This window comes from Echeneis naucrates, chromosome 15, assembly GCF_900963305.1.
Source record: "Echeneis naucrates chromosome 15, fEcheNa1.1, whole genome shotgun sequence".
NCBI lineage: Eukaryota > Metazoa > Chordata > Actinopteri > Carangiformes > Echeneidae > Echeneis > Echeneis naucrates.
Genome location: NC_042525.1, coordinates 5,668,484 through 5,689,355, shown reverse-complemented (window position 1 = coordinate 5,689,355; position 20,872 = coordinate 5,668,484). Strand labels below are relative to the sequence as shown.

The 20,872-nt window shown below is 43.3% G+C and overlaps 2 protein-coding genes across 3 annotated transcripts in view; both read right to left on the bottom strand.

Annotated features, from left to right (window-relative positions):
• Positions 1–289: 289 nt before the first annotated feature.
• On the bottom strand, positions 290–11,097 carry oit3 (oncoprotein induced transcript 3). Its single transcript, XM_029521788.1, has 10 exons — positions 10,905–11,097; positions 10,573–10,659; positions 4,956–5,330; positions 4,752–4,862; positions 3,556–3,678; positions 3,347–3,469; positions 2,305–2,465; positions 1,743–2,155; positions 581–680; positions 290–442 (listed from the first exon to the last, which is right to left on the bottom strand). The coding sequence occupies exons 1-10, from the start codon at positions 11,095–11,097 to the stop codon at positions 290–292; spliced, it is 1,839 nt and encodes a 612-aa protein (XP_029377648.1).
• mcu (mitochondrial calcium uniporter) overlaps positions 9,930–20,872 on the bottom strand; it is a 46,728-nt gene continuing 35,785 nt past the window's right edge. For both annotated transcript variants that reach the window (XM_029521746.1, XM_029521745.1), the window contains 7 exons: positions 15,144–15,207; positions 13,875–14,045; positions 13,525–13,629; positions 13,197–13,357; positions 12,534–12,737; positions 11,802–11,918; positions 9,930–11,580 (listed from right to left, as the gene is read on the bottom strand). In XM_029521746.1, coding sequence (XP_029377606.1) covers positions 11,500–11,580; positions 11,802–11,918; positions 12,534–12,737; positions 13,197–13,357; positions 13,525–13,629; positions 13,875–14,045; positions 15,144–15,207 — 903 coding nt within the window. In that variant the 3' untranslated portion in view covers positions 9,930–11,499. The remainder of the gene's footprint in view (positions 11,581–11,801; positions 11,919–12,533; positions 12,738–13,196; positions 13,358–13,524; positions 13,630–13,874; positions 14,046–15,143; positions 15,208–20,872) is intronic.

The window sequence follows — 20,872 nt, the reverse complement described above, 5'->3', positions numbered from 1 at the left end:
GGTGTAGTTGTTATGAATGAACAGCCGCTCCTCTGAATGATTTCTAATAGAAATGTCATTTACTTTAATGTCAGTAAATCGTGCTGCCAGGGAGAGTGGCAGACACACACAAACTTGGATACATTAAACAGAGCTACAATGACGTGAGAAAGAGGAGAGCATGCAAAGCACAGCACTTCTCTGTGTGTGTAAATGGCTACATTTGTTGGGTATTTTAAACAGAACAAAATGAAATGTAAATGTCATTTTTGATATACTGGCTTGTTCTGGCTGCATCTTGGCATCATGACTAAGGCAGGATGATGATCGGGCCTCCGCTCAGTGTGCGCTTCGTCTGAGGCTCACTGCTGCGAACCTCCCGGCGTGCACGCCCTCGACAATGCTGAGCGCACCTGGTGTCTCCTGCCCCGCATACTAAGACTTGGCAGTGGAGGAACACTTGCTGTAAACAAAAGAAAGAAGATGATTTTAAACAAAGACACAGAAAAACACCATCATGGTGTAAAGACACTGCTAATTCAGATAAATACAGTCAGACACAGACTGGCCAGCTGGCTCCCTGCATGCTTCTTTTACTCACTTGATTGTCCTTGCCAATGAACTTGAACACAGGGACCTGGTAGTGCTTTGAGAGCTGGTCCTTTGATGAGTACTGTACCACCGCTTCATCAGAGATGCACCTGAACAGGAAGCCAAAGAGGGGAAATAGAGTCACAAATGCAGGCAATATCACAACGCCACACTAAGCCATCTATATATATTCCTCAAATGCCATAACATCAAGTCTAGAAGCCCCAAGGTCAATTTTCAAAGGAAAATCATGAAACTAGATTACAGCCTCTGTTTTGTTGGTGAGATGAATGAAGAAATTGTTTTCCGAAAGAGAGTGTTCCCCTGAAAATAAGGCTCTGCTATGTTTCGATTTTTCTACCCAAAACAGTTTTCCCTTCCACATTAATCAGAGCACAAGGCTAGTGCCATTTTTTTCCGAGTGATATTTCCTTGGAGGAGTGGAGATTTCCCCTCCTATAACTGTCGAGGAAACTCGACAGAGATTTCAGTGCAGCAGGAACAAATGCAATTCTGGTATTATTAAGAAGACACAATTCAGCAGTTTTTAGTGCACGAGCATGAGTGTTCACCCACTTTAAGCATTACAGTACCTTGCAGTTTTGTTTTTCCAAAGAATCCAGAGGAATTCCATCTGTGGAGCCTTGAAAATGATTAACCACCTCTCTCTTTCCATGATACAACCTTAGCGTTGAACGGCTCATTGAAACAACTTCCAATGACATAAAAATGCTCTATGAAACCAGCAGCAAAATTACATTACCACTGATCTTATTTAATGAAAATGCTTTGGTACTTTGAGCCCAAACAAATTAATTTTTTTCTTCCATATACCAATGTGCAGAAAGTAATACCCAAGGCAGCTAAATTAAACCCTTGAAAACTTAACTAAACCTATTTCCTTGACTATATACTGCCACGTCTTTCTTTTTTGGTCCACCACAGTGCATGAAATCTCCCAAACAAACCTAAACGTGTCACAATCTGTGTAGAAGTCAAGTTTTCCCCAGATGGGTACCTGCCACTTTTAGATCTAAAGGTTAACACCAACAGGAAGTGGCTTTAATTTGATTTGTATTACATAGTTTTCTAACAGACAATAAAAGATTTTCCTGTTTATCAGTATAGCACAAGATGAAACGTTAAATCGATAAAACTTTAAAGCCATTCACCCGTCTTTGATGAGGTAGTACTTGAGAGCCTGGTCAGCTTTGGGGCCTGGCGTGGCAAAGCAGCTCTCCACCAGCGCTGAGAGGCCCTCCACTCTGTCCTTGGGCTCCACCCCGAAGAACAGGGAGTCATGCAGACGGAGCTGCGGTGGGGTGCGATACGGCTCGGAGAACTCTGCGCTCTTGAAGAGCTCCAGGGAGAAAGGGAAGACTCCCTCACTGTGGCCAGCCAGCTCCAGGGCTGAGTTTCGCAGACTTGCCCGGTATTCGTCTGACACGTGGTACTCCCGGGGAAACTCGCAGGTGACCGGGAGCACTAACTTGCTGGTGCGAACTATCAGGTCTCTGCTGCTGCCGGGGCTGCTCCTGGGGAGCCCTGTCACCATGTTGGTTCCCACAATCTTGTCATCTGTTACCTGAAGGTCAACACTTACTTTACTTTTCACAGCCTTTTCAGTGACAACTTCACACAACGGTGCTCTTTAATATGGCAATATTATTCCCCCAGTCCCTGACCAAAGAGACCATACTGAGCACATTCAGCCTGAAACTCAATAAGTCTGACCTCCACCACTGTGCCACAGGTCTTGAGGCTGAAGTTGAGGTTGATGTGTGTGCCGTTGGAGACGCCTCGGCAAGACGAGTTGGACAAGAAGAGCTCCAGTCCTCCTACGAGGTCCTTCGGAACTGACACGGTAATAGAGCTGGAATCACACTGGACGGGCACTGCAGGAAGAAAAAACAGCTTTCATCACCAAACAGTATGCAGATGTGTGGCAAAGTGCAGAAAAAACACCTCACAATCAGTACGATGACAGTGAAAGTCATTTTCGATGATTTCTTTAAGGCAATTTTTTTTTTTTATAAATCATAACAATATAAAGTTCATAATTGAATTATGAAGCTCAGATTTTTGGCTCAGATTATTAGATTTTTATGATATTATCACATAATTTCACCTTTCCTGACTGGGACCACCACTTAATGTAAGAAAGAAAAAAAACGCTAAGCTAAACAATGTAAAGATGTCCTGTCAGTGCCGTCCTTCATTGAAGCTATAGATGCAGGAGTTCCAGCATCTCATTTCTGCGGTGCTTTGCAGCTTCCTGCTTTGCTTCAGTTTGAAATTAAATTTGTAATGAGCAGATGTAATTACTCATTTAATTGACTGGTCAATCAAAATGAAACAAATAAGTAAATTTTCATTACTGAAGCAGCTTCTCGAGCTAATTGTTGAACACTAATTGGTTCCGGTTTCTCCACAGTGATTACTTGCTGTTTTCGTTGTTTTATGTTTATGTTTCATTGTTTACACTGAGCATCTTACTGTTTCTAATGCTTGGCAGAAAGAAACACATTGTTTTCACCCGTGTTTCTTATTTCCCAGACAATAATCCTGTTATCCTGTGCTAATACGGTTTACATTCCTCCATAATAAATTTAAAAAAATCCTGCAATATGTTAAAAATATGAGATTTGGTTGTAAGAAATGCAGTTTGGTGAAATCTCCAGGATCATTTCATATTAATGCAAGCATGTATCTGAGCGGGAGCTTGCCTTGCTGTCAATTGATTATCTATCTCCCCTTATCTGATGCTCATACACACCCTGACATGTTCGTTTATCCCCTCCCAGCTCCAGACCTCTGGGGCAGTGACACTGATAGGAGTCCAGCAGCGAGGAGCAGCCATGGCTGCAGCCTCCATTGTTAGCATGACAGCCAGCTATCTCTGTGTGAGGCAACAAAGAAAATAATGAACAACACGGAGAGCGCCGTGTGGGTCACGGTTTAATTGTAACTCAAATAAAGATTTACCTCTGCAGTTGCGTCCATCGTCATCCAGGACACGGCCCGGCCCACACTCACAGCGCCTGGAGCCTTTGGTGTTCACACACACCTCTGCACAACCGCCATTTTCCTTCTCACACTCATTCATATCTGATCAAAGGACACAACCCGCACGTGGTCAGACGATCAAACTGGTCTAGCTTCAATCCACTGCGTAGGGTAGAGTAATTACCTCAATGCAACTGACTTGGTGCTTTGGGACTTCAAATCAGATAATATGGAGGGGACAGATAACGAAATAATGATGGGTGAAATAAAATGGGAGATTAAAGTGAGAGGTACAAGAGGGCAGGGAAGGAAATGGAGTGATGATGGAGAAATGAGGAAGTCATTTCTGAGACAGGGGAAAGGGAAAAAAAATGGCTGATGGGTGAATAATGAGATAGTGGCAGTTTTCAAGCTTAGCTAAGGTTCCTCCTGGATGGATGACACCCATCATTAGCTGGACCATTCAGTGTGTGTGGTACACACAGCTGTTAATTCAAGAATAATGGTCTACTTAACTGAAAGTGTGAAAATTAGTAAACCAGGAGGAAGATGAAATATTGTGGTAAAAGAACGGATATTTGATTCAAACAGCCAAAAGTGATTAACTGTGTCAATGTCATCGAAAAAATATTAAACATATGCAAAGATTGAATTTGTTCAATCAAAGAAGCTTACATTTTAAATTCTAATTACGTTTAACATATTAAATTAACTGTAATAGCCATTATTATAAATACTTTGGTGTAATTATAATATTCATACTGATACGGATGTTGGTATTTTAGGAGAGAATGGTGAAAATGGTTTAAAAAAAAAAAAGTACAGTGAAAGTTATTTATTTATGATTGATATGATTAATTGGTAAATTTTGAATCTTCCTGATATTCAGTGACAAATAAAGTTGAATCCAATCTGGTTCCAAGTGAAACTGTCCAAATTCACAGTTTTGAGCATTTCTACTCCACAAGACAAGCCCTTATAATAAATACCTGTGACTATCTCCAAAATCAAAAACTACAATCTAAGCGAAGTAAACGTGGATATTTCAGTAACCTTAAAAACTGAACTTACTGAAAATGAACTTATTGTTTTCCAGAAACCATTTCCAGTCTATCTGGCTTCCACGTTCTCTTACTTATCTGTCGCCTCTCTTCCTCCCTCTGTGTTTGTCTCACCCAGGCATGTTTGTCCGTCTGGTCCCAGCACAGTTCCAGGCCCACAGTGGCATTCAGACTCAGGACATCTGGGACCTGTGCAGTCCACCTCATCGCAGATATCATAAAAATCTGCGTAAGATATACACAGCAACATGTTAGCCAACAAATAAAGAGTAACTCAGTCATAGGATTGAAGAAAATAACATTTTTTGACAGACTCACAGCCGCAGTAAACATGGAAGCAGACCGAGGGTCTGGGCAGACGGTACACAAAGTACCCCCCCGTACAGGCCTTAACATCTACGCTGGCGTTCCACTGGCAGCAGTTGTCATTGAAGCTGGCGCACACAGGCAGGCTGACAACGCCTTCGTGGGGTTGAGGGTGGCTGCCGTTGAGCCAGATGGGAGCGTGGGTGCCGCAGTGGTTCTCTGAGATGCAGAAGGTGGGCATGGCATCCCCGGCCATGCCAGTGAAGCGGTACCACTCCCCAGACATCTGGCTGTCACACAGGGGCACACCAGACGTCTGGTTAACGTGGTAGTCCGTGTTCCTCCACGGTTCGTTCAGGCTGATGTAGGCCGAGCACGGGTCCAGGGCTGAGGCATGTGGGTGGGAGGTCAGAAACAGACTTTACATAGAATCGGAAGGAGCAGCCAGAGTCAGTAACTAAATGAAAGAAAACTGTTAATTAGCTTATGTTCTTCTTGAATAGTCATAAATGTGTGTTTTATGTTATCGTCCTGGGCTCAGTGTTCTGTCTCCACATTAAAATAATAAAGGTAAAATTATATGATCATTTACAATAATAATCATTTAAGAACGCCTTTCCAATTTCCAATCAAAATACACATTTTTGAAACCAGAATTAATTGCCTGACTTGTCATTGTTGTGAAATAACCTTTTAGCAGTTGAGCATGTTAATGTCTGTTCAGTCCATAAAGTATTATTGAATCTTGATCAGTTGAACAAATGTGTTGCCATGATGCAGAAATGGGAAAACAGATGATTCATTTTTTTTTTTTTATGTGGTTTTAGCACCTTGGTCAACTGTTTTAAATTACAGCTACAGAAATAAAATTGGATCGGAACAGCTGAAATGAGCAAAGTAAACAAAGTGCAGCAACACACTTAATAATCTCTCTGCTCGTCACGCCCACTCAACAGTGTAATTAAGAATTAGATGTAAAACAAATGGGAAAGAAGACGAGGATGATGGGAGTGGTTAAAGTGGCAAAGAGTGACAGTCAGTGTTAATCACTGAGAATCAGCTGGGACGATGGAAATAAAATACAGAAAATAACTTTCTGTGTGACATCTAACAGAAACTTTCTGTTCCTCTCCATATATTTGAACATGACAACACACGTTATGGTGAGAAACACAAACTGACAACACCTTCGTCCCTGGAAGTTGTTCAAATGCAAGATGGGGCTAATTTTGTGACCACACACATCATTTTATCTCCCCAATCCACTAACCAAGAATCCATCTTGTCACAACCTGCCACTCCAGTGAAAGGAGGGATGATGTATCTGCGGCAGGAAATGAGATGGATGGCTGTCCAACTGTGTTCCAGCTCCAGCAGCAGCAATTTTTTTTGGTTAAAGAATAAAACTTGCGATAATATATATTTGTCTGGCCTGAACTGACACTGTCAAAACCACACCAACATCACGCATATGAATACGGGACATCCTGCTTCTGTAAATACTTCACGAAATGTGTATTAATCCGTGGTGGGAAATTGTTCCCAGGAGAGGTGCCCTTTTCTTTGACATTTCCAAACAATACAGTAACCATTTTGGAAATTACTTAAAAAATACTTTGCTTGTTTTTTTTTTTAGCTGAGGTGAATTGGTGTCGATCTGTCTTAAATTAAAAAGGTAATTGTGGAAAGATAAAAAAAAACTTTATTGCTCTTTTCATGGGATTTTGTGACACAAAGAAAAATGTAGCTGCTCTTTCCTTTAATGGACTATGACATTTGAGACAAAAATTCCAATTATACAATTATATTAAAATAATCTGAAAGACTTACCTTCACCTGCGACTGCAAGACACTCCTGCAACAGGCTGGTCATCACCCAAAAAATCATCTCGTATGTTTTATCACAATTTGATAAAAGATAAAGTCCGAGCTCAGTGTGTGTAGATGTTTTTTGCGTCATCTTTAGGAGAAGTCTGTCTTTAATAGTGACTTCTTATCTGCATACGTCATATTGTTGTGTCTCTTTCTCACCTTGACCTCCTGACCCTCTGGTCCCTAAATCCAGTAACAGGACTATCCTCCTATTGTTGTGGCAAACAATGTGACAAACAGTCCTCGCAGTCTCCTTCCTCCATCGCCCCTCAGATGGACAACTACTCCAAACTGTGTCAAATACAAACACATGATGGGAAAGAGCCTGACTGGTCCTTATGATACTTTCACATATCCATCTACATTTCCTCATCCTTGTTGATTGTGCCGCAGCATTAAACCAGGCAGATTAATCTACGAGAGCATACCAGAGATAACTAACATTAATCCTGGAAAATAAATTAGACGAGCTGCATTTGATGAGGAAACGCTAAAAATAACAAATAAATTAAGAAGGAAACGAAAAGCTCATATCCCTTTTTTCCCCATATTGGTTTTATAAAACTTGATATTTTTTTCTTATCTGTAGCTTTAACAGAACAGCATAGGCATGTGTTACTTCACGTACCTATTGTATACACAATTATCCGTGCAGGTCTATCTCATGGGATGTCCTGTGCAGGGTGAGCTGGAGGCCAAGGAGAGGAGACGATGTGGTCGAGACCTTGAAAATAAATATCTGCAAATTGTCCATTAATCATCAAGTCTTTACTTCGAGAACAAAACAAACAAAAACTAAAATAAACCACACAAACATAAACAAACAAACAAACCCCACACAATATAACCACTGGCTCCAAAAACTGGATAAGGATTTTATTGATAATTGAATTACATTTCTCTTTTATACATATTTCATAAATGATACAGGATTTTACATTTTCTTTTTTGCCAACATTACAGCATCATATGTCAACAGAAAAAAAAAAAAAAAAAAGACAAGAAAAATAAAATTAAATCAAATAAGAGGTCAGAATGGAGTACAAGGTCATTTCAATCCTATATTCTGCATCACTCTTTATGCATTTTAAACATGTCTTATCGTAAGTGCACACAAACAAGATATTCAAAATTTAACACACATTCAAAACATAGAATAATAATGAGAATTTGGAGAAAAGTGGGATGAGGGCGGGTGAAAATGGCAGGAGGGGGAGACAAGGATGGGAGGTGTTCCCCGATCACCTGACACGTTTCCTTTGGACTCAGGACTTTCCTTTGGATCTAGAATGGTAGAAAGTGAGGACAAGAGAACGGAGGGCGATTTTCCATTTATTGGGGCCGGTTCATGGCAGCAACTAAGGTGGAGATGGAAGCGGGGTTTGATGGGGTTTGAGCAGTGGGTTGGCTGGGATTAAGTCAGATTTGACAGGGCAGGCTGTGAAGATGCAGCCCTGTCCACCGCCCTTTATAACTAGGAATCTCAAAGAATGACGCTTTTAAGTTATCTTTGCAGGTTGCCGGGGGGGGGGGGGGGGGGGGGGGGGGGGGGGGCGGGGGGGGGGGGTTCTTTTTTTTTTGTTTTGTTTTGTTTTTTGTTTGTTTTTTCTAAATCATCTTTTTTTATTTTCACATAATTTCCCATGTAAACATACATTCATGCAACACCCTCTTTATAATAAAGTTTCCCTATATTTGATATATTTTGTTTTTTAAAAATGAAAGCAAGAGAAAAACAAAGGCAATAAACGGTGAATGGCTTGATGAGTGGATAAAAAAAAAAAAGGAGGAGGTGAAGATGGAAAAAAAATGTTATGTAGAACAGAAGGGAGGATTGGACTGTTGGACAACAAGAGGCCACAACTCTCTCACCTCCCACATCACATCTCCAAGGACAACATCGTTGTTGCCACTTCACTGTGTGTATGCATGTGTGTCGGTGTGTGCTAGTGTGAAAGTGAAGGGAAGATGAATTTAAAGCTATGACGGAGGACAGAATGGATTTTTTGCTGCTATTGACAGGCAGGAATTAGGGGGCAAACCAGTCAAGAATATGATGATTTGAACTTTGCCCCCAGAGCCCCCACCGCTGGTCAACACATGGACTCATTAAATACACATTTACACAGTCGCACAAACACACAGCACAATTGATTTCCAAGCAATCAAATTTAACCCTCCTTCGTGTGAAGGAGCTATTCCAATTAAGAGCTGAACCTTTTTCATAGACCTGTTTACACAATGATATATTGTCTATATTATTAAAATCAGTAATCGTCCAAAAAGGCACCTTGTCCCTCATAATGTGCACACCAACAGACACGGCCACAGATCAGACCAAGTCCTGCTTAGAGATTTGAATGGCTAACTTCCGATTTGTTCTAAAAATCATGCATTTCAATTCAAAATCTGCAGTTAAACACGATGGTCTCCTCAGCAGGACCCACAGGAGCAGGAGATGATCACGAGTCAGAGTCTATGTGTAGGCACGTCACGTCGTTGTGCTTCCACCTCTGCAGAAGTGATGTACAGCAGATCAGAGTGAAATATAACTGTCTCCGAGATGTTTTGTTGGAGATATGAACGGGAGTGGAGAGAGGGCCATCAATCCTCACCCAAAACAGAAAATAAAGGAAAGCTGAAAAAAGATTTATTTGGTGACCATTCCTAAAAAAAAAAAAAAAAAACCCAAACAAACAAAAAAAAAAAAAAAAACCCAACAGCAGACAACATAAACATATGGCTTCTATAACCTTTGATAAAACCAATCAGGGGGGATGAGACTTCAGCTAGATGTGGCAAAACAAAGTGTCCAATTACGTATAAAATTGCATTAATGCTCCTACACATTCACAAATTTCTACTGAGGGCATACCACAGCATGCAGTCTACCCTGCCTTACCATCAAGGGAGCAGGGTGGCATTACAGCAACAGTGGGAGGAGAAAACGCTGGCGTTAGTTCAGGATGGAAAAAAGCCTCTAAGACACAATGCCATGACGCCTTTTCTCTCAGGTGTACCCTTTGGGTATCTTATTTAGAAGCTCAGAGAAATAAAGTGAGTGGGAAAAGGTAGAATAAATGATAGCGAGAAAGGGGAAGGGGGGACACTGAACACTGCAGGAAATATCCTTCAATTCAGATTCTCCTGTAGTTTCCAGTTGTGCACTTTGTTTTTTTTTTTAAGTCATTTCATTCATCAGCTATATTAAACCATTAAATGTCAGTAGGTTCGTCTGTGCTGGTGGCCTTTGAACATTTTAACCCCATCGTCATGTGAAGCATTGAGCAGATATGTTTACTCTATTTTTATCTTCGCATTGCTCAAAAAGAATTTCAATCAAGGCCACTTTCAGTCTGACTTGCCTTCAATATTGGTGGCCATGCACAGGAGCTTTATGTTCCTGCCCGCATGTAGTTGCTGTCAAATATACAGTGTGCCGTTGTAAAGAAAGGACAGCAAACAGCACAATGCTCCTCGCCTCTGTGCGTATGTAATGTAGCGGTTGTGTGTCAGCAGGGGTCCTTCACTGCAGGAGGTGTTCACTGGATCTAACTGAGTTTCTCTCCCCCCACTGATAAAACTAGCCTCTGGTCATCTGTTAGTTTGATTGTATACATATATATATATATTTATATTCTTTTCATAACAAATATACTATGGCTTTCAAAATAAAAAGTGCCAAAATATTTTTTTTTTTTTTTTTTTTGGAATAAAAGAACACACAGTGATGTTGTTGTCGGTAGTACTCTCATACTTGCACAGACCAGGCCGCTACAGGACGTCAACAGGAAGAGGAAACGAGACGTCGTCATGCCTACATCCTGCGAGTCGAGACGAGCTCCTGACAAAGGTCACGCTGGGAAGGACACCTGTCCGTCACCCGGGGAAGGCGTGGCCAAGGGAGGGAGGGGCAGCAGAGTTCAGCCCCAAGAAGACGAAGGTCTCCTGATGGTGCAGCTACAGTCAGGACTTCCTTGTAAACTTTAACATGTGGGATAGAGAGTCTTCCTGAAGCCTGCCCCCGATGAAGAGTAGGTGCGTGTGCGTGTGTAGACAGTTTGACTGCTCAAGGGAGCGGGACTGTACTGCGTCGACCTGCAGTGTGGCCAGGGTCGATGTCCCAGAGGACCCTGAAAGTCCCACACATAGACACATACACTGACTCAACAATGCCACTCTCCGTGTCCTCTGTCCTGAAGCGTCTTGAGGTGCGATCATTTCCATTTGCCTCTTGGAGTTCCCTGCAGGCTGTCCCTCTGTAGATTTGAGGCACATCCATAGTGCCTAGTTGTATTCCATCATCATCGTTGTAGTCGTCGTCATCATCAACGTCATTGTCGTCGTCCTTTTCATCATCCTCACTGTAGTTTTTCTGTTCCTGGTATTTTCAGCACCCTTCTTCATCTTTATTCTGTTTTCAATTCCAATTCCAACTAGAGTTTCAGTTAGGAAAGTAAAAAGAAAAAAGTAAACAAACAAAAACAAACAAACAAACAAAAAAAAAACAACCCAAAAATAAACTAACTCCCACAGTTAAGAAAGGGATGGAATTATTCGGTGTGGGAGGGAACTGGGGAGAAATAGCTGGGGGTAAAAGGGGAAGGAGAAGGAGAGTGGGTGACAGGAGGAGAGAGGAAAGGGGGCTTGGAGGAGCTGAGAGGGGAGGGAGTCACTCTTTCCATCAATTGTTACTGGCGGTGAGCTGCTGAACTGGGAGCTGGAGCTGGAGCGGGTCCCGAAGACGCTTCAGATCCAACTCCACCTGGAGAGGGTGCACAGGAAGGGGAGGAGGGGGTGGGTGGGGGTGGTGGGTTGGGTTTAAAAAAAATGAGATGAACGTGTGTGCTGGGGGATCTGGAAGTAGGGCTATGCATAGCTGTTACAAATCCAAGTACCAAATTGCAAAATGCCTAAATCCCCAGTGCTCGTTTTACAATTACAGAACTTTTTACAATCCACCAGCTTCCACGAAAGCCACTGTACCTCAGCAATATCATCCTTCAGCTTGTTGTACTTCTCAATGTCAAAGCGTGTCCTTTTCACCCCCTTATGGAAGAACAGCAGATACTGTCTGTCTCTAGCGTCGGGGTAAACGTACTCCTGCAGGATTCAGAGAGACACGGAGAGAAGAGCAGTTTCATCAGACCGACGCCTCGTCCCTGTGCCAAATAGCACTGATGACATATTGAACATCAAATGTTTATTCATGGATGGAGTATTAAATTTCGAAGGGCAACAGTGTCACACATTCAGCCTCTCAAGCAGCGAAAAATATTTCCATTTAAAACAAACTGTTGGAGAGAGAAGATCATTATTAGATTAAATTTCTGCAATGCTTCGTTCTCTGATAGCTGAAACAGTTTCTGCATAATTTTGATATCAGAATCGATGTTGCATTTTTTGTAATATTGTGCCCACCCACTAAGCCGTACAGTAATTACTAAGATTTATCTGGTGATGACTTTTATAATTACTTGTCCAATCTTAACAGAAATTATTTCACATATGCACTTCAAAATATATCAGACAGGGAAAAAAGTAATTCTCCGATTTCAGATATTGAATCCAAAGGATGTTCGATCTTTTGTTCTTAAATGAAATCACAAATAATTCAGCTTTTACCGCAAACAGCAATAGAACATGCATCTCTCCCTCTGACTTGACCACCAACGTAGTATCATAACCAAGACGTTTGTGCGTTTTGTTGTGGCCTACCTGGCGTGTAAGCACGAAGTAGGCATACATGGCCATGGCTGTGCCATAAGTGATAAAGTAAGTGACGGGCTCCATGATATCCCAGGAGTACTCCCACCAGGTGAGCCGGGCCAGGATGCCGAACTGGGTGGCCATGTACGCCATGCCGCCCCACAGCACCCAGGTGGTGCGCCGCTCTGCCTTCTTACTCAACTCCTCCTTCATCTGCGTAGACGTGGTGGGGGGGGGGGGGGGGGACAAAAAGAAAACAAACTGAGAATCTAGCGTGGAAGAGGACTGATGACGATACGGATTTTCACCACAAAAAGCTGCGTTTAGGGTTTCAGATCACTGTTTCCAGATTCTGACTTAGTTATCAAGCCATTAACTGTTGTTTTGTCAAGTACCAAAATTGATGGCATCATGAGAACACCCCTGGTGACTGGCTCAACCCTCTTCAACCATTCATTTTTAATGGATAAACAGTAACAATGTCTGATACTGTAGAATAATTATCTGCAGCTAAGAGGATTATTAGCAGGCCTTCACAGTTGTAGTTCATCTTGTACACATTTTCTTCAAGTGTTTGTTGACTGAGTGTTTCCCAATTACTTGTGAGACACTCAGTCAACAACGACCTTGTGTAGCCATCAACTAAAATGTCAGGACCGTCGGTGTAAAGACCTTCTCTAGGGGGCGGAGTTGAGAGTTGAGGTCCTCCAGACGTCCAATCAGCTCACGCTCTTTGCCAAGTTGGTGCTCTTCGATGCGCAGGGTGGTATAGAGCTGCTGCACCAGAAACTTGACGTCATTCAGCCTTTCTGCCTCCTCATGGGGCAGCAGCTCTGAGGCACACAAACAAATAAACAAATGAACAAACAAACAGCCTTTAGTGCGACCCGCTGGTTGGCAGTAAAACTACTACTTCCTCCTGTTCAATGTGTCACACTGTCAGGGAAGGACTCAGAGCAAACAGCACAGGCTCTGGCACCATTTATATTCCTGTCCTCACCTCTCCTCGGTGGCCTCACTAGGTGTGTGGTGTCATTAATGACTAGCTTGAAATCATCCAGCAGCAGGATGTCTATGCCGGTGGAGGAGGCAACCCTTGCTCCGTCTGGATGGATAGACAAATAGAAAGTGAGACTGTAAGAGAGATGGAGCAGTGAAGGACAGCCACTTCAAACAACATTTACCTCTACTGATAATCAGGCCTAAAGCATACAGCTGTATTAAATTCTGCTGCAGGGAAACCTCATGTCCTCAGAATACATAAGCATATAAGGACACATACACGTACAACCTGCTGTGGTAAAATGATTTAGTGGAGTGGGGTGTGTATCGTTGTGTTTGTGTGCATACCCATAGAGTAGATGGCCACCCGGTCAATGCCTCTGTCCTCTGCCTGGAGCTGTTGCAGGAAAACTCCCACACAGTCGCTGAGAGGCTTGAGGGTGAACTGACAGCGCTCTCGCCTGGACGGCAAACTGACTGAGATCACTGGCAGCCCGTTCTGGTACACCACCGTCACCTCTGAGAGAACGGTGGCAGGAAAGGAAATGGGAGTCAGATAACTGTCACTATATCATAAAATGGAAAACGACACCCAAAGGTCTTGACTGAACCATAAACATCCGAAGCGCTGACATTTGAATGGTGTCATGCAAAATTAAAGTGACAGAAGCTAACTCCGGATTATTATTTGTTAATTCTGATTTGGTGGACCTCCTTGTACCTTCTTTCTATTCCTAGATTATGACATGATCAGTCCCTGGAAAGTCATGAGGTATAATGTTGCTAAATACTACCATTGCTGAGACTAAATGATGACTGACAATCCAACAGGATCTAATCATTCCTTGAAAGGTTTTGTGAGACCAAAGAAGATGTGCCAATGAATACCAGATTAATTACCAGTCTGTAACCGAACTGATCACTATGGCGATCCAACCCTTATCATGTTAAGTGGTCCCTCATGGCAGAGCCATAAATCACTGCAGAGGGCTGTGAATCCTGGGAGGGGGGAGATTCAAGCTGCCTTGCTGCTGCTGCACCCACCAACCTCTCCCTCCTGCTCAGGATCACTGCAGTGAATCAGCACATCTCTGTTTGGGCTCACACCAAGAAGTGAAGGATCACAGGGGCGGCACAAGCCGCGCTCGAACACGGGCATTTCATTCATTACAGTGGGAATCGGGAACTTTGAACGTGCGTTTTTCTTTTTGCACCTGTTCCATTTCACCTCCTTTATCCAAGTATCAAAAGTACACTGCTGAAAGAGAGACGATCCGGTTCCACAGCTTCTGCTATTAAAGCTTGCTTTAAAATCAAATCCACTTGCCGCTGCTTCTCCTCCTCTCAGTCTTGCTACCTTTCTCTTCCTTGCTCTGCCCTTGCTCTTCATCCCTCCTGCCTCTCACACAGAAGAGCAGATGTTCCCCAAGATAGATTCCATATTAATGCCTACTGCCTGTTAATGCCAAATAGCCTCCTCTGCATGATTGATGCACAACTCCTCTCCTCTCAGTGCCGAACCCATTTGTCTTGGACAGGGGCTGCTTTTTTTATTTTTTTCAAAAGGGGGAAACCCTTCATATAGATCGTCAGAAATGAACAAGGATGAGGACTGACCTTCTGGCGCAGCGGAGGAACACAACAGCCTCTGGCTATGCCATGAGGGGCCGCCCCTCCAAACCTGCAGACAGGAAGAGAAAAAGAGAGAAAGAGCGAAAACTTGGTTATCTCACATGTACACAGCACTCTTTTGTAAGCCAGCGTGTGACACTAAGCAGCATGACACTAGCCTGGTCTATGGAATTTACTTCTCTAGCTCTGTGTTTGTGAGATCGACCACTTATTACGTTACAAAATGGCGTCCTCTGTTCTAGTTTCTGGAAATGTTCCCATCTACAGACTGGAGCCGCACCCAAGCAGCTCAGATTAATAGTGCTAACTGATCCAATTGCAGCTTCCCAGACACAGAAATATTCTACAACGGGCTGATGCATAAACACATACACACACACAGCCTCTTATATCCCATCTAAATACGCCAGCATCCAGACACACAAACCATCACTTGGAGAAAAACGCCTCAGTGGGACACACAGGAAGAAGCCAGACACATGCTGCTTGAATAACAGCAGTGTGGTTCAGTCTGAATCTCCACTTATGTCATAGGCAGGAGGGAAGAGGGGAAGATGACGAACAGAGGAACACAGCTCGGGGAAACCCTCCTATTTTTATTTATTTATTTATTTATTTTTTGTCTGAGAAGTGAAATAGGAGTGTTCATGTGCTCTGCACACGTTTCACATTACAGAGCCTGTCGTGTTTTCAGACACACTGTGATCAAGCCTTTTAAGACATGAGCCCAGCTGCCAGATCCCTTCACACTAACGCAGCAAAAAAGGTGACCGGGATGAGACATCATGCGGGGAGGAGCTTCATGGGGGCAATTTTGACTAATGTTTTAGTTGTATGAGCACAGAAACAAACTATGTCTCCACTGCACCTTAAACAAAAAAAGTTCTTCTGCCAAATGGTCCTGATTTTTAATAAGTGGTGCCTGGAGCCATGAGATTTGTGCTGTATATAAATATATTCATGGGCAGACGCCAGTGGCGTAGCTGACTGTGGGCCTGATCAACCCAACGCTGCAAGGTCCTCGCTGTTGACCCTGGTTCGGTTCCAGCCGGTGTCCTGTGCAGCTTGGTTACTGACTGCCCCACTCTCTGTCCCCCATGGCTATCAAATAAAGCCAGAAAAATAAATAATGAATGTATGTATGAGTACACAACATCACCAGTAAATAAAACACACATCCAGCATCGCTCCAGTTTCTAAATGAATCGGTCAGCTTTCACGCTGTTGACAGATTTGACTGCATGCAACTCAACATCCAGCAGGTCTGATACTACTGTAATATTAGATTTGTACAACATACACGCACTTGTTGACCCCTTCTGGGCTGAATCACAAAGAGGAGAAACAAAGCTCTCACAGCTTCTCCGCACTGACGGTTATAGGCCGAAAAGATGTCAGTGGATGTGCTGTTAATGCACTGAGCGAAGCACAAAGCAAAAATGGAATTCCATCTAACAATCACAGCGTTTTTCTGCTGGATGGTTCGGGAGGCCAAATCAGGGCTAGGTCAGAGGTCAGCGTTATCCTGAGCTAATTCTGACTGCAACACAGGAAAAAACAGAGGAGGCTCTAGTTCTCATTTTGCACTTGTGATTTTTTTTCCCCCACTTCACTCCTAAAACTTGGTTCAAGTTTCATAGTTTGAAATGAGATTTCTCTCTAATGGATGGATTTGGTTTGTTTGTTTGGCTTCTGCTGGTGAATTTCTTCACACCCAGTCAGGGGAAAAACTTAATGAAAAGTTCATATGTGGGGCTTTTGCAGATGATCTCAGTCCAGTGTATTATAACTGACCGCTGTCTGAACTCCAGCGCAGTAGTAACACACTATGCCAGTTATAACACTGAAAAAAAAAAAAGAAAAAGAAAAACATATATATTTGTGAGAGGACGGGGCCATCAGTGGGAATACCTGTAATTCCAGCATCCCTCTGACAATCATCTGCTGCTGATTAAATGTCTCGGCTGTCACTCAGAGACTGCGACTGACAATCACACCCAGCTTTCAGTCAGGCGGTCCAACCCAGCCAGGCCTCTGAATGCGTGCATAGCGATTATGTAAAAAGGATTAATGGCCTGATATAACGCAATGTGCGGCCATTAACAACCACTGAGACTAGTGACTGTGGAAATTGCTCGTTACTATATTAATTAGCGATGAGCCTCTTGTCAGCTCTGGATCTCTGCTCCTGCCTTCACGTTTAGTCTCACCAGGTACGTGTGGTGCGGTACTGACTACCCGCTGAGCTGAGACTCAGTGAGGAGCCACAGATGGAGGAGCCCTGCTGAGCGTTCACTCCACTGCTGTTTTTGGATTCCCAAGAGCAAAGACAAACTTTCTAGAATATCCTTCACTGTAACTATGGGGAACCGTGATGAGCATATTTGTAGACATTTTGGAAAGGTTGCAGTGGGAAAGCAGCATCATTGATGCAGGACGGGGCTGATGCCACACTGCCCATGTGGGTGTGTGAGTTCATGTTCGCACATCAGAGCAGCAAAAATCTTGTTTTGTCCCTACCAGGTGTTGCAGTATGTGTGTGTGTGGCCTCAGTGAGAATATTAATTACTGTCCCACGGCACCAAGAGGAGCCCAAACAGTGATTAGGCTGCTGATCAGATGAGATGCTGAGGAAGGTGTTTTGGCTGGTTGAAATAAATGCACAGTCTGCAGAGAAAGGTCCTGAGGTACTTTGCTAATTCATTAATTTCAGCAGATTGAAGCCAGGAGGAAAGTTTTCATCCAAATACATCGCCGCAATATCACATGCATGGACACACACAGACACAGAGGACAGCATCACAAAAATATGCCAATATGGTGCCAGTATGTGTGTGTGTGTGTAGATTGATCTGTGGAAGAACATGTACATGCAAATGTAACTTTATGTGTTGTGTGTGTATGTGTGTGCTCCAATCTGTTCACCTGCCTGTTTGGCAGTGGCAGGGACTGTGTGACCCCCCCCACCGCGCACCCCCATCCCATCCTCCCCTCCCACCTAGCCGGCACACAGCCACTGAAATGCTGCCTGAAATATTTAACAGTGTAGCAGCAGTCAATAGCACAGCAACCTTGGAATCAATGTCACACAGCTAAGAGAGGGGGGTGAAAAAACAAAGAAACGGGCATTGGGGATGGCTGAGAAGATGGACAGATAAACTGGAGGAGAGAAAGAAGTGTGGAAGGGTGGAGGAGCAGAAAGGACACGAGGATAAATGAAGGGAGTAGCAGGGGAGCGAAAGAGATAAATGAAGGCTGGAGTAAGAGGATGTGAGTCATGAGTATGCTTGCATTTCCAACCATGTGCTGCATATACTGTACCGTCCTGCAGACGAGCCCCCCCCCCCCCACTGAAACGTGACTGGTGGCATCTGTGTTTGTAATGGATATGATGACTGAAAAAGAGGGAGAGAGGAGAGGAAGAGGAGAGGAGAGGAGAGGAGAGGGTGAAGGCAGAAGGAGGAAGTCGGGAAGATAAAAAGAGAAAGCTGTGAGAGTGAGACAAAGCAGAGGGAGGGAGGAGAGAAGCAGTAGACTGGCTGGGAGGGGAGGGGGGAGATTGCTGATTACTGCAGTAAAGGAATCCCTCGTCTAGGAAGGGGGGTTGCCCATCGACTTCACCCTCCTTCCCTCCCTCCTCCGTCCTACCCGCTCTGAATCCTGATTGTGCTGGTTTTGATCTTCGCTGAATTCTCATCTGCACTGCGCTTTACCTTCCACCGCATTTTATCATGCCCCCTGTGTGTATGTGTGCATTTCCCTTCCATTAAAGAAAAGTAAATGGAAAAAAAATAAAATCAAATAAAATCACTCTCACTGAAGTAAATGCACTGCGAGCAGAGGGCCCCATAGATTGTTTGGGCTGTACTGCAGCTGAGGAAAATAAATGTAATACTCTGGGGAAAATATAAGGCAGCTCTCCCCTGCGCTCACATAACGCAATAACTCGTGCAAAAGATACGACACTGATGTGTAGCAGAGATTATTCGTACAGGATGACAGAAACTTCCTCAAACGGGCACATTGCACTTGCAGAGTAGAGCCAGGGGAGAGAACCAACATGAAACCTGAGTGAGGCTGCAGCTGCTGCTCTGCCGGTTATCAATATCTCCCCTACACGAAAACATTTTTCTTTTACTGTGTTGAAATCCGCATAACATAATGACATTCTGTCAATAACACTGGTTCAAAAACTTATTAGCAGAGCTGCTTTGACGGTTTGGATTAAAACTACTGCCACTGTAACACACACACACAAAAAAAAACCTAAACTAAAAGGAACTGGGTTATTTTTGGAGGTCTGTGCAAATGTCAAAATGAACACGGCCTTATGTTCTCTTTTACACACATTGCGGCACTCTTGGTCAGATGCATCTGCCCACAGCCACATGTGGAGCTTCACCAGCATCACCTGTCATGTTCACGACTGCATATTTTCTTTTTTAGACTCAATTAAGAAAGTGAATTCATTGTTGGCCTGCAGAACTGTTTTCATACAAAGAACATAAGATGCTGACAGCTGTCAAAATCTTGTTTCTGTTTTTTTTTTGTTTGTTTTTTTTTCCCAATATTAGCTGAGCAACTCCACCATCTTTCAACATGTATGGAGCATAATTGTCCTTTAGCTTTGTGGTTATGTCTGGATCTGATCTGAATACAACATGACACAGCAGTTTAGAAATCTCATCCTCCTCCAAACACATCCTTTTATCTTCTGCACACCACAAGGGAAATTCTGGGAGCCGAGCATTGCGTAAAGTGTGTGTGTGTGTTACAGACACCAGCAGTGAAGAATAATGTCTCTGATATAATTTACATTTCATGATGCCCTTCTGAGGGACTGGCAACCTTGTCGTTTATCTAAACAATTGACTACATCCATCCAAGGTGGTAATGTGGTCTCCTGAGTCATGGCTGTGGACCAGATAACGTCGGTGGTGACACAAAGTTATTCATAAAATCCTTCATAGATACACAAACTCATACACACCTCATATGTATCAACAGAGCTAATGCTAAACCCATATTCATGACTGCACACCAGCAGCTTAATTATCTTTTAATGTGGCCACTTATCAGACTTTATGCATAAAGTCTTTTGCTTTTCCAATTCCTTTTCCAACTCCTCTTCCTGGCATGAATCATGAAGTGTCAATAGATTTATAGTCAAAGGAGGAAAGATCGATTCCTCCATAGGTCACATGTTTGATAAAAATCAAGGGTGAAGGAGAGGTGGGGTGCTTCATCACGCTACCATGACGGACGCCCGGGAGAGGAGTGAGGTGGGGTCAACAGGAGGTCACTGGGTGTAGAAAGAACACACAAGATGGGATAGCTCACTAAGAAACCCGTCAGGGTGGCAGGACAGACTGGGGACAGATGGTGACACCCAGAAAAAAAAAGCATAAAGATGAAGAGGTAAAGCATCAAGATGACTGCACCCTCTGTGCACCAACTTGTTGAGACCACCAACACTAATTTACACTATATGCCAAACAATTAGCTGTGACATCCTGCTGACTCAACTTTGACGACTACTGTCGTTCGGTGTACCGTTGGTAGGTGAGTGAGATTTATGAGCTAGGAAATTGGAAATAAACGTCGTCATCCTCGTCATCAAATGCTGGAGGGTAATATGTGTGGACAACACATTCATTCATTAATCTAGTTGGATCTTTGTTGTTTTCTTTTATATCCCGCTGCTTTTATTTTTA